Below are 18,228 nucleotides of genomic sequence, written 5' to 3' on the forward strand. Positions count from 1 at the left end.
ATGCATATTTTGAGGGTTCTGAGGCAGCCTGAGTCAGTTCCAGTGTAGGGAGTAGAGGATATTCACTTTGTTGTCTGAGTCACACTCATGTCCATGACCAATTGGGAACAATACAAATTTAAAGCTATGTTATCCTTTATGTTTCCCTTGCTCGTTCATTAGTAACATTTTTTTTTTTTGTATTGCTCCTCAATAGTTTGTATCTATTTGTCCTAGTTAGGGTTTTACTGCTGTGAACAGACACCATGACCAAGGCAAGTCTTATAAAAACAACATTTAATTGGGGCTGGCTTACAGGTTCAGAGGTTCAGTCCATTATCATCAAGGCATCAAGGTGGGAGCATGGCAGTATCCAGGCAGGCATGGCACAGGAGGAGCTGAGAGTTCTGTCTTCATCCAAAGGCTGCTAGTGGAAGACTGACTTCCAAACAACTAGGGTGAGGATCTTATACACACACCCACAGTGACACACCCATTCCAACCAGGTCACACCTATTCCAACAAGGCCACACCTTCAGATGGTGCCACTCCCTGGTCCAAGGATATACAAACCATCACATTCCACTCCCTGGTCCCCATAGACTTGTTCAAAAACATGAGTCTATGGGGGCCATACTTAAACATAGCATAATGCAAAATGCATTTAGTGCAACTTTCAAAGTCCTCATAGTCTATAGCAGTTGCAACAATGTTAAAAGTCCAAAGTTCAAGGTCTCTTCTGGGATTCATTCAACTTAATTAACTGTAATCCCCAAAGCAAGGCAGGAAACCAGCTGGGCAAACTCCAAACTCTGCATCTCCATGGCTGATGTCAAAGTGGTCTTCAGATCTCCACTCCTTTTTCATCTTTTTTGACTGCAACAAACTGCTTCCTCCTGGGCTGGTTCCACTCCCTGTTAGCAGCTTTCCTCAGCATGTATCCCATGGCTCTGGCATTTTTAACATCTTTGAGTCTCCAAGGCAATTTCAATGTTACATCTTCTTCTTTCAGTGTCGGGGATTCCACTTGATGCCTAAGGGCTGGCATCACTTCTCCATCTCTGTCCTCTGTAGCACTCTATGCTCAGGTTGATCCACTCTATTACGGCTGGTGTTCTTGGTAATCATCCCATGGTACTGACATCTTCAATACACTGGGGTGTTCCACTCCAACTAGGCTTCACCAATAGCCTCTCATAGGCTCTCTTCAGGGTGACAAGCCTCAAATCCTTTGCATGACCCCTTCAATCCTGAGCCATCAACTACAGCTGAGGCTTCACCTTCTCCAATGGGCTTCCCTGGCCTCTCACAGTGCTAAGCCTCAGCTTCTCTCCATGATCCCTGCATTCCTTCACAAGCAGTACCACCTGAGTGACTCTTACACATTACCAAGTCCAGCCGCAGCATGAGGTACAACCTTGGGTATCTCTGGAACACAGCTTCTTTGTGATCCCAGAAAACAATTTCCAGAAGATTTCATCTCAACGATGCTGGTCTCTTCTTAATCACTGCTAATTCCTTAGCTCCAGCTAACCAGCTTCAATTTTCCCAGTAGTTCCTTCCATTCTTAACTCTAGAGCCAGAGGCACATGGCTGAAGCTGCCCGAGTTCTGCTGCTTACAGGAACTAGAACATGATCCCCTTGTATTATTACATTATCACTAGCTTTATGTTTTCTAAATCCTTCACTACCTAAGCTTGGCTATCCTGGTTCTTGCTCTGTAGATTGACCTTGAATGTAGAGATCAGCATGCTTGTCTCATGGGATTAAAGGTGTGTACCACCATGCCTGGATCTAATTTAGCTGGGTAGGATCTTGCCCCAAGGTCCCACTCCCTTAATCTTTATCTCCTAAAACACAAGATTTTGCTCCATTTCACTTCCTGGTACTCCTTTAATACTCAAACCGTATATTTTATATTTTTCCTTTCTAAGCTTGCTATGCTTGTTCAAACTTTTCTTCATAAGAATTAACCAGAGAACAAAGTCTCTGCCCGGCTTTTTTGAAACTTCTTTTGTCAATGCAATTAATCCAAGTCACTTTAGCTTAGCCTCAGGCAAACTTTTCAGACAATGGTAAAAAGTAGCCACATTCTTCACCAAAATACCACAAAACCAGTCTTTATGCCACATTCTGAAATTCTTCTCCTTTGAAATCTCTTGGGCCAGGTCAACACAGTTCAAATCAATCCCAGCAACAAAGTCTTCCATATTCCTACTAGGATGACCCATTAAGCCCCATTTAAAGCATTCCACTGCTTTCCAAATCCAAAGTCCCAAAATCCACATTCTTTCAAATAAAAGCATGGTCAGGCCTATCACAGCAATACCCCACTCCTGGTACCAACTTGTCCTAGTTAGGGTTTTACTGCTGTGAACAGACACCATGACCAAGGCAAGTCTTATAAAAACAACATTTAATTGGGGCTGGCTTACAGGTTCAGAGGTTCAGTCCATTATCATCAAGGCATCAAGGTGGGAGCATGGCAGTATCCAGGCAGGCATGGCACAGGAGGAGCTGAGAGTTCTGTCTTCATCCAAAGGCTGCTAGTGGAAGACTGACTTCCAGACAACTAGGGTGAGGATTTTATACCCACACCCACAGTGACACACCCATTCCAACCAGGTCACACCTATTCCAACAAGGCCACACCTTCAGATGGTGCCACTCCCTGGTCCAAGGATATACAAACCATCACACTATTCAACTGTGAAACTAATGTGTTTGATGTCATTTTTCTTCCAATGAATCGAATTTTGGGGATGTATGGGGATTGCTATCCAGTATAACCCCATATTTTAATGGGAACAAAAAGATGATAGACTCAACAGTATCAGAGAAAGAATCAATAGAGCAAAGAAGAGAGTGTTGCTGTTTCTTTTACATTTTAATTTACTTTTCAAAAATTTTCTGCTGTATCCCCTAAGGGACTTGAGCTCCTCATTCAACAACTTAGTCTCACTGTGTGCTGTACTACCACAACCAGTGTTCACATCATATGCTTATGGGGCCATAGCCTCCATAGATCATCTTGCAATAAAAGGACACTAGTGGATGTCAAATACCTTTCCCTCTACAGTCTTTGCTCTGTCCAAATCTGAGTTGTCACTATTCATTTGTGATTTCTGTCTTTGCTTTGGTAACATTTTGTCAAACTGACCTCTGTACTCCTTTGGTAGCCATCACCAGTAGCACTAAAAGCAAATAATTTATACTTTAAAAAAATCTTCATTGGTATGTTTATGAAAATATAGTCTTGTGGCTCATTGCTCCAATGTCACTTTTGTTATCTCATATCCATGAAACAGTTCCTTTTAGGAACATTCAGTAGGGATGTCCTAGACAGAAGTGACAGCTGGGATAGGTTCACTTGAGTTAGAGTCCCCTTGAGGTTGACCTCTACTAGATATCAGAATTTGATATTATCTACATCACATGACTATTCATAGGCTGTATTTCTCAGGCAGAATGAAATGAAACCACATAAAATTTTCTTCATGTGTCTGAGAGTTTTCCTTCACTTACTCTTTTGTATCCTATATCCACAGCATCAGCGGAGACCAGAAAAGGGTACTGCATTATCTCTCATTGGTCTTATAGAATGCTTTATTCATATTATATAGATGCTGGTATGTGATACAGTGGTAGTTGAAACAGTAGACATTCTCTTTAATGATCACTCAGCACCACTTCTATTTCCATAGTTTGTTGAGACAATATTTTACTATGCAGTCCTGGCTACTATGCCATGTGTTTGATGACCAGGCTGCTTATGAAATCATAATAATCTGCTATTTTTTGCCTCTGTTTTGATGAGGTTAAGGGCATTGGTTACCATGCCTGACCAGATATTTTTCCCTACCATCAAAGTATTTTTATATGTTACCTATTGCAGGTCAGGTCACATAGTGGAAATGATTCTAAGGAAGTAAAGGTAAAGTCAACATCATTGGGCATGCCTTTAGTGTCTTTTGCACTCTTTGAAAGTCAAACTGGTGGTTCCTCCAAAAATTGGAATTAATTCTGCCTGAAGATCAATCCTGCAATACTCTGCCAGGCAGTGGGCATGGCAAATAAAAGGAGTGGGAGAAAACCCTCACCCCTCCAGAGTTCCAGTGCTCTGGGTAGGCAGATGTAGAGGACTGCAGCCTACTTTCCATGATGCCCCAGGTTGGTATCTGGCTGTGGGAATCTAGGAAACCAGGCTGTAGGGGGTGCACAAGGGGAAGTGCTAGATCTCTGTGTATCATGGAGGCCAGAGATAACAGGTTCTCAGCCTCAGGCATCCAAGTCACACACATGCTTAAAAAGAGAGAGAAGAAAAAGACCGTGAGACAAGAGACAGACAGAATAGAGAGAGAATCCAGCATGTCTACTTCACTAAATCCTGTAGAGAGACCAGAAACCAGAGACATTAGAGAAAGAATCAGAGTTCCTGATTCTAAGGAAGCATTTCCAGGAGTCTGCATCTTTCGAATTACTGCCTAGCCAAAATAGATACAAGTGTCTAGTGTCAGGATCAGAGTAAAGCCAATGTGCTACACACTCAGAGCCATGTATATCACCTGTGAAGAAAACTCGGCCAGGTGTTGCCTCACAACAACTAGCCTCTTGGGTAGAATGTTGAGGCTGGGGGATTGTTGCTAATTGGAGTTTCAGATCACTACAGCTAGAATGAAAGGCTCTTCCTCAACAATAAATTTAAACAGCAGTATATAAAGAGCTACTGACAAAGTAACAAATAAACTCAGTGAATCAGACAGGTTTAGTTAATGGGCCCATGACTAATAGGCCACTCTTAGGTTTTTTGGCTTTACCAAAAGGAACTATTTCAGTCTAGATGATGAAAAATATCTTATACAGACTGGTGTCAAACACATTGGGATCTCCCAGTTTCTTTCTGTGCTGGGATAGGGTTAAAGTGCGAGATGTAAACACTGGGTTCTCTGCTTTCTTTTTTTTTTTTTTTATCGAGACAGTGTTTCTCTTTATAGCCCTGGCTGTCCTGTAACTCACTCTGTAAACCAGGTTGTCCTTGAACTCTGAAATATACCCGGCTCTACCTCCCAAGTGGTAGGATTAAAGGTGTGCACCATCACTGCCCAGCTCTGCTTTGTTTTTTGAAATTTGTTTGTTTTGAATTTGGGTGCAATTTGTAGTGGAGACTTTCCTTGAACTCCCTAGAGATGACATGCAGGCCTTGAACTCAGAGAGATTAGACTGCAACTCACAAGATCTGGCATTAAAGGCCTATAACACAATAACACATCAAGCTCTTTTGGTATTTTGGGGGGGCATATATATTTTCCGTGCTTACATGTTAGCATGAACTACCCTAAGAAGACAGAGGAGAATGACAGAGCTCCTATAATTGAAGTTGTAGAATGTTATGAGCTGATATATGGAAGCTAGAAATAGAACACTCTCCCTGTGGAAGAGTAGATCTTCTTGAAATTCCTGAGCCAATCATAAAGGCCCTAAACATTTGAACTCATCTTCTGCAATTATTGCGTCAAAGGCAAATCTGGGACAGAAATCAAATCAAACAAAGATAAATGAGAGAGAGAGAGAGAGAGAGAGAGAGAGAGAGAGAGAGAGCACAAACTAGAGAGACAAAGAAAGAGGTAGAGACAGAGAGAACGACAAAGAGAGAAAGAGATATATTTAATGTTTTAACACTGACTTGGTGAATGGTTCTTCATTTATGGGTCCTCACTTGCCTGCCTAGATATCTAATCATACTGGACACACCCTATCTCCTACCAACATAATCAATCCCGTTACTGAGACCTACCTCTTAGCTCAGACCGTATAGCTCCAGAGAGACCTGAGAAATAGGCTGCAAATAATATGGAAGAATAAAAAAAATCTCAGGGTTCAAAGTTTGAGAAGTATCCTGAATGAGCTTAGGATCATAGACCTCAGTTTTCCACATCCCCTCATGAAGATCTGATTCTCTCAACTAGGTGAAAAAAAGATTAAGTGGGTGGAGACTTCATCATCCTCTCAGGTGGCAGCTTTGATCTGAGAGGTGTGGTTAAACATCGGAGGTTTGAGGGAGGAGTATATAAGGACTCAAATGGCTCCACAAGACACTCTGAGCCTTGGAGTGTGGTGTGACTGCCTGATCGTGCTGAGATTGGAGCTTCTGAGAGCAGTGTCCAAAGCAGGTAAGTCATTTATGCCCATCCAGACACTCCATTCGATAGTGCCCTATCCAACATTTGATCTTTTTATTTCTTTAATATCTTTTATTAGGTATTTCCTCATTTACATTTCCAATTGCTATCCCAAAAGTCCCCAATAACCTTTCGCATGCACTTTCCTGCCCACCTACTCCCACTCTTTGGCCCTGGTGTTCCCCTGTACTGGGGCATATAAAGTTTGCATGATCAAAGGGCCTCTCTTTCCAGTGATTGCCAACTAGGCCATCTTTTGATACATATGCAGCTAGAGACAAGAGCTCCGGGGTACTGGTTAGTTCATATTGTTGTTCCACCTATAGGGTTGCACTTCCCTTTAGCTCCTTGGGTACTTTCTCTAGCTCCTCCATTGGGGTCCCTGTGATCCATCCAATAGCAGAATGTGAGCATCCACTACTGTGTTTGCTAGGCCCCGGCCTAGTCTCACAAGAGACAGCCATATCAGGATCCGTTCAGCAAGATCTTGCTAGTGTATGCAATGGTGTCTGCCTTTGGAGGATGATTATGGGATGGATCCATGGATATGGCAGTTTCTAGATGATCCATCTTTTCATCTCAGCTCCAAACTTTGTCTCTGTAACTTCTTCTATGGGTATTTTGTTCCCAATTTTTAGAAGGGGCAAAGTGTCCACACTTTGGTCTTTGTTCTTCTTGAGTTTCATGCGTTTAGCAAATTGTTTCTTATATCTTGAGTATTCTAAATTTCTGGGCTATTATCCACTTATCAGTGAGTACATATCATTTCATTTCTTTTGTGATTGGGTTACCTCACTCAGGAAGATGCCCTCCAGGTGCATTCATTTGCCTAGGAATTTCATAAACTCATTCTTTTTAATAGCTGAGTACTACTCCATTGTGTAAATGTGCCACATTTTCTGTATCCATTCCTCTGTTGAGGGGCATCTGGGTTCTTTCCAGCTTCTGGCTATTATAAATAAGGCGGCTGTGAACATAGTGGAGCATGTGTCCTTCCTGCCGGTTGGAACATCTTCTGGATATGTGCCCAGGAGAGTTATTGCGGGATCCTCCGGTAGTACTATGTCCAGTTTTCTGAGGAACCGCCAGACTGATTACCAGAGTAGTTGTATAAGCTTGCAATCCAACCAACAATGGAGGAGTGTTCCTCTTTCTCCACGTCTTCACCAGCATCTGCTGTCACCTGAATTTTTGATCTTAGCCATTCTGACTGATGTGAGGTAGAATCTCAAGGTTGTTTTGATTTGTTTTGATTTCCCTGATGATTAAGGATGTTGAACATTTTTTCAGGTGCTTCTCAGCCATTCGGTATTCCTCAGGTCAGAATTCTTTGTTTAGCTCTGAGCCCCATTTTTTAATGGGGATATTTGATTTTCTGGAGTCCACCTTCTTGAGTTCATTATATATACTGGATATTAGTCCCCTATCCAATTTAGTATAGGTAAAGATCCTTTCCCAATTTGTAGGTGGCCTTTTTGTCTTATTGACAATGTCTTTTGCCTTGTAGAATCTTTGCAATTTTATTAGGTCCCATTTCTAGATTCTCGATTTTACAGCACAAGCCATTGCTGTTTTATTCAGAATTTTTTCCCCTGTACTCATATCTTCGAGGCTTTTCCCTACTTTCTCCTCTATAAGTTTCAGTGTCTCTGGTTTTATGTGGAGTTTCTTAATCTACTTAAATTTGACATTAGTACAAGGAGATAGGAATGGACCAATTCGCATTCTTCTACATGATAACCACAAGTTTTGCCAGAACCAATTTTTGAAGATGCTGTCTTTTTTCCACTGGATGGTTTTTGCTCCTTTGTCAAATATCAAGTGACCATAGGTGTGTGGGTTCATTTCTGGGTCTTCAATTGTATTCAACTGGTCTACTTGTCTGTTGCTATACCAGTACCATGCAGTTTTTATCACAATTTCTCTGTAGTACAGCTTTAGGTTAATCATGGTGAGTCCATCAGAATTTCTTTTATCCTGAGAAGAGTTTTTGCTATCCTAGGTTTTTTGTTATTCCCGATGAATTTGCAGATTGCCCTTTCTAATTCATTTAAGATTTGAGTTGGAATTTTGATGGGAATTGCATTAAATTTGTAGATTGCTTTTGGCAAGATAGCCATATTTATTATATTGATCCTGCCAATCCATGAACGTGGGAGATCTTTCCATTTTCTAAGATCTTCTTTAATTTCTTTCTTCAGAGACTAGAAGTTCTTATCATGCAGATCTTTCACTTCCTTAGTTAGAGTCACACCAATGTATTTTATATTATTTGTGACTATTAAGAAGGGTGTTCTTTCCCTAATTTCTTTCTCAGCCTGTTTATTCTTTTTATAGAGAAAGGTCATTGACTTGCTTGATTCAATTTTATATCCAGCTACTTCACCGAAGCTGTTTATCAGGTTTAGGAGTGCTCTGGTGGAATTTTTAGGGTCACTTATATATACTATCATATCATCTGCAAAAAGTGATATTTTGACTTCTTCCTTTTCAATTTGTATCTCCTTGATCTCCTTTTGTTGTTGAATTGCTCTGGCTAGGACTTCAACTACAATGTTGAATGGGTAGGGAGAAAGTGGGCACCCTTGTCTAGAACCTGATTTTAGTGGGATTGCTTCCAGCTTCTCACCATTTACTTTGATGTTGGCTACTGGTTTGCTGTATATTGCTTTTATCATGTTTATGTATGGGCCTTTAATTCCTGATCTTTTCAAGACTTTTATAATGGATGGGTGTTGTTTTTTGTCAAATGTTTTTCAGAATCTAACGAGATGATCATGTGTTTTTGTCTTTGAGTTTGTTTATATAATGGATTACGGCCATATATTAAACCATCCCTGCATCGCTGGCATAAAACCTACTTGGTCAGGATGGATGATTGTTTTCATGTGTTCTTGAATTTAGTTAGTGAGAACTTGATTGAGGATTTTGCATCGATATTCATAAGGGAAATTGGTCTGAAGTTCTCTATCTTTGTTGGGTCTTTCTGTGGTTTAGGTATCAGAGTAATTGTGGCTTCATAGAATGAGTTGGGTAGAGTACCTTTCTGTGGAATAGTTTGTAAAGAAATGGGATTAGGTCTTCTTTGAAAGTCTTATACAACTCTGCACTAAACCCATCTGGTCCTGGGCTTTTTTTCTTTTCTTTTCTTTTCTTTTTTTTTTTTTTTTTTTTTTGGTTGGGGGACTATTAATGCCTGCTTCTATTTCTTTAGCGGGTATATAGGACTGTTTAGATCATTTACTTGATATAGATTTATTTATAAATGACAAGGAAGAAATTTCTATAGGGAAGAAAAGTTCGGTATGACTTCAAGCAACCATCACATTGACAATCTGAAGCATTCATTCTCCTGTTTAATTGATTGATTGATTGATTTTTAATTTCTAACTCCAGCTCACTAAGCCCTCCCTCAACCCCTCCCCAACTCCCCTAGACTTCTAGTCTGAGTGAGTGGGCCCTTCATGGATCTTTTCCTACTCTGGTACATTAAGTCTGCAAAATTAGGTGCTTCCTCCCCTCCTGTGGTTCCACAAGGAAGATCAAATATTAGAATATATCATACATATAGGCAACTGCTTTTGGGAGAGAAAGGTTAAGCATGTGTGTGGACCTATGTGAAACCAAGATGCATTAAAACTACATATGTGTGTGTAACCAACCCTATGTCTTCTCTCTGTGTGTTCTTTTGTTTGTAGTTCAGTCTCTGAGAGACCCAAGGGTCTATGTTACTTGAAAGTTTCAGTCTTCCTGTAGAGTTCCTATTACCTTCCATGCCTGCAGACCTACCCCCTATTCCATAGGAGTCCTCAATCTCCATTCCCATTTTGTCTATGGGTCTTTGAGTCAGCATCAGGATGGAGCCTCTCAGAATAGAAATTCTAGCTTCATGTCTGGAAGTATAACAGAGTATCATTAATTTTAAGAATTGGTGTTTGTGCATGAGAATGGTCTCATTTGGAGCCATTACTATTTGGCTGTTCCTTTAGCCTCAGTTCTATCTGCCTTTACACTTATTATATCTTCCTTCTGTGTAATATTCAAGCATTCTCACTTGACCTTCCTTCTGGTTAGGTTCATTGGGTTGCAGAGTATAGCATGGGTTTTCTGTATATTGAGACTAATATCCACTTACTAGTGAGTATATACACAATGCATGTCCATTTTGGATCTGTCATCTTACTCAGCATGATATTTGCCCACTCCATACATTTGCCTGCACAACTAATGCTGTCTTTGATTTTAATTATATTCCGTCGTGTAGATGTATCTCATTTTCTTTATCAGTCTTCATCTGTGACCATCTCTGGTTGTTTCCAGTTTGGGGCTATTAACAGAAAGCTTCTATGAACATAGTTGAACAAGTGTCTTTGTGCCATTGAGGAGCATCTTTAAGGCTACCAGAGAATGTAGGTTCCTTTGGGCTAGCATTCTGCTCAGGGCAGCTTAACTTGCCACAGAGGACTCATCAAGTGGAGAAGATGAGTGGCTTATCTATGTAGTTCAGGATCCACAAGTCTCTTTAAGGTGGGAGGAGAGGTGGCTAGAGTGTTGGGGGTCCCCTGAGATAGAAGGCTGCTCAAGGTAGCTTGACTTTACTCCAGAAGACTGGGTGAGCAGGTAATATGGGAGAGGAAATGGATGCTTACCTGTTTCTGATCTGGATTGGACCATGAAGTGAATGTGACAGGAGATTGCATATCAAGAGGGAGTACAGGGTGCTTTGGGCAGATTAGAATGCCTGTGAGGACTCAATGAGGAGGGAAGAGGGTGGGAAAGAAGCTTACCTGAAAGGTTCAGGTTGCACAGATCTGATGAAGGTGGGAGGAAAGGTGATGGGAAGAATCAAGAAAATCTTCAATAGCAGGCTGTTCAGGGCCTCAATGCATTCTATCGCTTAAAGGACAGTTTAGAGCTCAGCATGGCTCCTGCTTCTAAAGCTTATTGAAGTAAAATTTGCGTGTATTTCATACAATATATTGCTACACTGGTTGTAAAAAAAGCATAATTGTTTCCCACAAAAGTGTCAGAATCAAGTGTGATTCTTCTCTTACAGAGTAGTGTAGGACTCAGAGTGAATATTTGATTGGATTGGGCAGAATATCAGGGAAAAGCTGTTGAAATGAGTCCTTATATATTACCAGGAGGACCTTGAAGGATCTTTGGCAATAAGAAAGATAAAGATATCTGAATAACTAGTTTTTCAATGTCACCAGACCAGTGATTGGACCACTTCATGGTTTATGTATTTGGGAAGGGGGGGGGGTTAAGAGGCTTGCGAAAAGTGTTTTAGATGAAATATTTGTTCCTTTGGTTATTTCCTTATCATCTGAATATCTGAAAGATACAATGAGCTTCAAGGACCCACCAACACTCCAGCAGCTGTCAAGAAGAAGCCTGCTGAAAGATGAAGCCTTGACCATCTCTGCTCTGCAGAACCTACCCATGCAATTCTTCCCACCACTCTTCAAGGATGCATTCACCAACAAACATCCTAATATACTAAGGCAGATGGTGGCAGCATGGCCTTTCCCAACCCTTCCTGTGGGAGCCCTGATGGAGATTCCTCACCTGGAGACCCTTAAAGCTGTGCTTGATGGCCTTGATTTGCTAATGTCACAAAAGAATCGACCTAGGTATGTGAGTCCAAGGTAACATGGAGAGATGTGTGTGGATGAGAGCAAGTGAATCCAGGTCCAAGTTGAATCAGAGGCTTCTGTTTATAGGGGTCAGTATCATCTAGAATGGAAACAAAGAAGCAGGACTGTGGTTTATGTAGAGGAGCTGAGAACAGAGGTAGTCTGTATGCAATGAGTCTGTCCCTGCCAATAACCCAGCCACTAGAGAAATGTAAGATTTCTCTGTTAAATGAAGTGAATTAAGGGAATTTGAATCATGGGTACTGCAGATTACCCATTGTGTCTCTTGTCCTATGAATGTCCTTCTACTTTACCCACAGCAGGTGGAACCTACAAGTGCTTGATTTGCGAGATGCCCACCAGGACTTCTGGGATGGTTGGGCTGGATTACTTCATGAAGTCTGCTCTCAAGATGTCTTTGGCAAGAACCAACCAGTGGGAAATCATCCCATCCTAGGGGGGAAACAGACCATGACTATAAAAATGAATCTTTCCCTCATGTCCCGCTGTCCTTCCAAATACCTAAAATATTTGTATCTGTGGGCCAAGGAGAGAAAAAAGGGGATACAAGTTATCTGTGAGAAGTTGGAGTTTGGGGCCATTCCTTCCTATGACCCACTGGATATTCTGAAGGTTTGTGATGCAGCCTCAATCCAGGAATTGGCAATAAACATACGCTGGGATATATATACCCTTGCATCACTAGCCCCTGGTGTGGGCCAGATGAAAAACCTCCAGAAACTCCTTTTCAAGGAAATCTACATATCTTGGGATAGGCCTTGGGACCTAGAGAAGGAAGCCCATATTGTTTCAGAGATATTTTCTGAGTTCTCCAAACTGCATAAGCTCCAGCATCTCTATCTGAATGATGTCTACTTCCTGACTGAACGCCTGGACTTAATGCTCAGGTAAGAAAGAACAGAGAGCTTTATCCAGGGGTGAGCAAAGTATTTTGTTGTTGTTTTGCTTTATATTAAATATGAGAGTATATAGTGTCTCACAACCAGTGTTAACTTTATATAGATGTGAGCTTAGCATAATTGATACAGTATTTTATGCTACTGTTGTATCCTGGCTTAGTAAAACCAGACTGTCATGTATGTGTCAATGTTTTTTAAAAGGTTTTTGAGAAATCCTGATGATGGGAAAGTTGATCTGTAGAATGTATGAGATGTTACACCACATGTCCTCTCTGTCAACTCTATCCTCAGATCTATATGAACAATTTCCATCTTCCTCTGACTTCTCATGGGTCAAAGAAAATTTGAGCACAGGAAGGGATTATATAGATGGAAAGTGAGTGAATTACAGTGGTCATAAGGAAACCCTATGAACAGAACAGAGTCTGTGAGTGGAAGCTGGAGCAAATTGAGATGGATATTGGGAGAACTTGGGATGGTTCTGAGTGTTTCTCAGTTGATCCTTCTGGGTTCTCCTGTTTACATCACCTGTCCCCAAATATGTTTTGAGCATTCCAGTTCAGAGGGACCTGCAGAGGTGAGGCAATAGCTGACAGTGACTAAAAATGTACTACCTTGAAGAGCGCGAGTGGATTTGTTAGCTCCTCATCAGGGAGCAACTAGGCCTTGACCCTTATACTGGTCTGAGAATGACCTTGTGCTAAGGAGGCTCTGCAACCTTGAAGTCACAGCCTTTTCTCTGCCATTATTGAACTTGAGTGAGGCAAAGTCCTTTATCTCTTTCTCTCTCCCTTTTTCTCTTTAGTTGCTTTGAGGGTCCATTAGAGACCCTTGCCATTACTCATTGCACACTGTCAGAATCAGACATGAGTTATCTGTCCCAGTGTCCAAGCATCCACCAGCTCAAACACCTGGACCTGAGTGGTATCACCTTGTTTTTAAGTCATCCATTCCTACAAATCCTGCTAGAACGACTGACAGCTACTCTGCAGACATTAAAATTGAAGGGCTGTAAGCTCATGGACTGGCAAATCAGTGACCTCCTGCCTGTGCTGAGCCAGTGTTCCCAGCTCACTGAAGTTGATTTTGTAGAGAACATCTTTTCCATGGACAGCCTGAAGAAGCTGCTGCAGCACACTGCCAACCTCACACAGCTGACCCTGGAGAAGTATCCTGCCCCTGATGAAGTCTATGATGACAGTGACGGCATTATTCCAGACAGATTTGTGCAACTTTGTTCTGAGCTTCTGGACATACTCAAGGGTGTAAGGAAGCCAAAGCAGGTCTACTTTGTGAGTAAGAGGTGTTTATATTGTCGGAATTTCTATGTCTACAGTTTTGTTGGGAATATATAAGCTGAGGTCATTGCTAGGTTCTGACAAATGGAAGGCAGGTCTCAAGTGACTCATTAGAGGCATAGAACATATGTATTCAAGAATTTTTGGATGTACTTTGGAAAGATAATTTCATTTTCTTAAATGTCAATCAAATTCTTCTGAAATAGGGTAGTTGTGTTGAGATGGAAAACCATGAGCTTATTTTCAGCCTAATGTCTACAGTGCAGACACACCCTTGAACAGTAACTATATCTGAAAATTGTAGGGCTGCATTCTAGCACTTTCAGAGTATGAGGAACCGTAGAAGTTGGGAAGGGAATAAAAGAGAGAGGACATTATAAAGGGCATAATGGACTTGAATAGGAGGGTTCTCTTTCATTCTTCCTGTGGATCGCGTCCACCTTTTGGCTCTCCCCTTCAATAATATTCTACAGTACAGGGACATATTTTTATGGAGTATAAGTCTGACTGAACCTTGGAGTATTTTTGTATTAGACTCTTCACTGTTAAGCTGTATCTCTTTATTGGGTATGTCCTGCAGTCTGATTTTATCTTCTACCACCACCGTTAGCATTATAATTTCTCAGAGGTTTTAATAAATCAGGTTTTAATAAGAATATGCTTTTGTTTTGTTTTCTTTTATTTTACTGAGTAAGTCTCTGACAACATCATACATGTGTATTGTGCTTATCCTGATCCAATAATCTTGGGTCCCCTTGTCTTTGCCTCTTCTGCCTCCTAGATCTTTCTGAGTAATGACCCAACATGTTCTTTCCTTGGAGAGAATTTATAATTTTAATCCTTCATGAGACCCTATCCAAAATGGTATATGGAGTCTTTTGGTGGTGTAGCTCAGAGGTGCATAATGCTTGTTGTTTTTCTGAGGAGCAGTGTTTGTTTCCCAGAACCCAAACCCACCTGTATCTCCAATTCCAGGTGTCTGACCTTTTCCCCTAGTTTCTAGGGACACTTGAGTATCACGAACACACTGAAACACAAGAACTCACATACCTAATTAGAAACAAATCAAAACAAATATTTAAAAGTGAAAGTGAATACATTAAAACAAACATTAAATCCCTCCATACATTGGTCAATGGATTGGGATCTTCTGAGTAAACTACAAAAATATAAAATAGTTCCATTGGTGATACACATATACAGTCTTTAGATCAGAGGATAAGGCTGGGGAATTATGTGTGTTAGTGGTTGAGGTCTATGGCTCCATCTCAGTGATGAATATGTGCTTTGGATTTTTTCAGGAAATATTAAAAAGAACCCCAAGTTCCCTCCCTTCACCTAGCTATGCTCTGCACTAGAATCCCTGCTGCCTCCATGGCTAGCTCCCTGCAGCAACCAATCCCAGTCTTCCCATCTCTGCTTCACTTGCTTCAGAGCTGCCAGTTCCTTTTCAGCATTAAACCCCTTTTGGTTAGTGATCCCATTTTCCAGTAACCCAGTACATCAAAACTCTCGAAACTTTGTCGTCAAATTTGTACATCAATACATTCTCACTTAAGAAGATGCCCACACAATAATTTCAGAGCCGATTGATACTGATACAAGCTGTCCACCTAGATTAGACAAGTTATCCCAATTATGCTATCCTTTACAATATTAATAGCTACATGTGGCTATTTAAAGCCATTAGGAATCTGGGTTATATTTTTCTTGAGCTGTCTTACTTCCTTTTCCCTACCTGTCTCCTCAGTCTCCATCTCTCAACTCCTTTTTTTTTTTTTTTTTTTTTCTTCTGAGACAGGTTTTCTCTGTGAAACTCTGGCTGTCCTGGAACTCACTTTGTAGACCAGGCTGGCCTCAAACTCAGAAATCTGCCTGCCTCTGCCTCCCAAGTGGTGGAATTAAAGGTGTGATCCACCACTGCCCCTCCCATCTCTCAACTCTGCTCCACCTCCCTTTTCCCTGTACAATCACAGGCTTATTGTTGTATTAATACTTAAAGCAATTGATCAGGGAAAATTCTGCTATTCTTGATGAAGATTTTATGGATTCTAGCCATATCCTTTATGAGGAAGGACAAACATTAGTACTTTTAGGATGCAGGATTAAATGTTTTACTCTTGAGAAATGGCAGCAGCACATACTCAGCAATCTCTTCCCAGCCCCTGCCATCTTGAATGCCTCTGGAGACCAAAGCCACACAGCTATGTTTTCTTCTTGCTCTTTCCCTCTCTTTCTCTGTCTTTACCGCCCCCCTTTTTCTGTGTGTGTGTCTGTGAGTGTATCTCAGTAGCTCTGACTGTCTGGAAGTCATTTTGGTAACAAGGTTAGCATCCAAGTCATAAGATTCACAGGCAATCTGCATATGGGGATTAAAGGTGTATACTCCTAGACCTTTCAGAATAGCTGTTGACTAGCTGTGATAGGATAGGTTTTCTTGGATGGGTAGAAGAGAACCCAGTTAGAGGCAAACAGGATGGGGATGGGAGAAGGAGCTGCAGAGGGGAGACCAGGAAAGACCACATTTGAGATGTAAATAAATAAAGTGATCAATAAAGAAAATAAATTTTCCTTTTGTCATGGGATACCTTTTTTCTCTATCCATTACCAATTAAAGCTTACTGTGTACAGCAGTATGGCCTGACATCTATTGCCTTTTAGAATATGCAAGACATCTGTCCAAGGCCGTTTGACTTTTACAATTTCATTTGAGTAGTGATATGAAATTCTTACAGGTTTGCCTTAATGTGTTATTTGGCGGTATTGTCTTCCAGCTTTTAACAGTCTGTCTTTGTTTTATGTTTTGTTTTTTCTTTATGTGGCTTTAGGACTTTCCATTTTTGTGTTTGTGTCAAAAGCTTATTACATATAGTGTAATGCTTCAAATTTTCACCATGAATATACTCACTGATTCCACACAACAAATTTCTGAGTTAATTTTAACCTTATCCTAGTTTTTCTTTTTTCTTTTACTAGATATTTTCTTAATTACACTTAAATTTTTTATCCCCTTTTCCCATTTTCCCTCCAAAACCCCATCTATCCTGGACCCTGCCCCTGCTCACTAACCCACCCACTCCCACTTCTCTGCCCTGGCATTTCCCTATAATGGGTTATGTAGCCTTGATTAGACCAGGAGCCTTTCCTCTCATTGATGTCCAATAATGCCATCCTCTGCTACATATGCGGTTGGAGCCATGAATTCCTCCATGTGTACTGTTTGGTGGGTGCTTTAGTTTCTGGGAGCTTTGGGAGTTACTGGTTGGTTCATTGTGTTTCCTCCTATGGGGCTATAAAACCCTTCAGCTCCTTGCGTTCTTCATCTAGATCCTTCATTGGGTAGCCTGTGCTCAGTCCAAAGGATGCCTCTGTGAGCATCCACTTCTGTATTTGTCAAGCCCTGGCAGAGCCTCTCAAGAGACAGATTTATCAGGCTGCTCTCAGCAAGTATTTGTTGGCATCCACAATAGTGTCTGGGTTTGCTAACTATATATGGGGTGGATCCCTAGGTGGGAGAGTCATTGGATGGCCTTTCCTTCAGTTTGTGCTCCAAAATTTGTCCCTGTATCTCCTACCATGTGTATTTTGATCCCCCTTCTAAGAAGGACCTAAGTATCTACACTGTGGCCTTCCTTCTTGAGCTTCATGTGGTCTGTGAATTGTATCTTGGGTATTCTGAAATTCTGAGCTAATATCCACTTATAAGTGAGTACATGCTGTGTGTGTTCTTTTGTGACTGGGTTACCTCACTCAGGATGATATTTTTTTTTAGATCCATTTGACTAAGAACTTCATGAATTCATAATTTTTAATACCATTGTATAAATGTACCACATTAACTGTATCCATTATTTTTTACATGTACATATTTTTATTATGTATTTTCCTAAATTACATTTCCAATGCTATCCCAACAGTCCCCTATACCCTCCCCACCCCACCCCCGCTCCACTACCCACCCATTCCCACTTTTTGGCCGTGGAGTTCCCCTGTACTGGGGCATAAAATGTTTGTGTGTCCAATGGGCCTCTCTTTCCAGTGATGGCCTATTAGGCCATCTTTTGATACATATGCAGCTAGAGTCAAGAGCTCTGGGGTACTGGTTAGTTCATAATGTTGTTGCACCTACAGGGTTGCAGATCTCTTTAGCTCTTTGGATACTTTCTCTAGCTCCTCCATTAGGGGCCTGTGATCCATACAATAGCTGACTGT

At 41.1% G+C, this 18,228-nt stretch overlaps 1 protein-coding gene across 1 annotated transcript; it reads left to right on the forward strand.

Moving 5' to 3' along the window:
• The first annotated feature begins 11,508 nt into the window (after positions 1–11,508).
• On the forward strand, positions 11,509–14,073 carry LOC110289003 (PRAME family member 12-like). The gene is made up of 3 exons (XM_085838365.1): positions 11,509–11,795; positions 12,119–12,706; positions 13,524–14,073. Exons 1-3 carry the CDS (start codon positions 11,509–11,511, stop codon positions 14,071–14,073), a joined length of 1,425 nt encoding a protein of 474 aa, XP_085694491.1.
• The last annotated feature ends 4,155 nt before the right edge of the window (positions 14,074–18,228 follow it).

The sequence above is a fragment of the Mus caroli genome, unplaced genomic scaffold (assembly GCF_978045245.1).
Source record: "Mus caroli unplaced genomic scaffold, Mus_caroli_1 scaffold_6, whole genome shotgun sequence".
Taxonomy (NCBI): domain Eukaryota; kingdom Metazoa; phylum Chordata; class Mammalia; order Rodentia; family Muridae; genus Mus; species Mus caroli.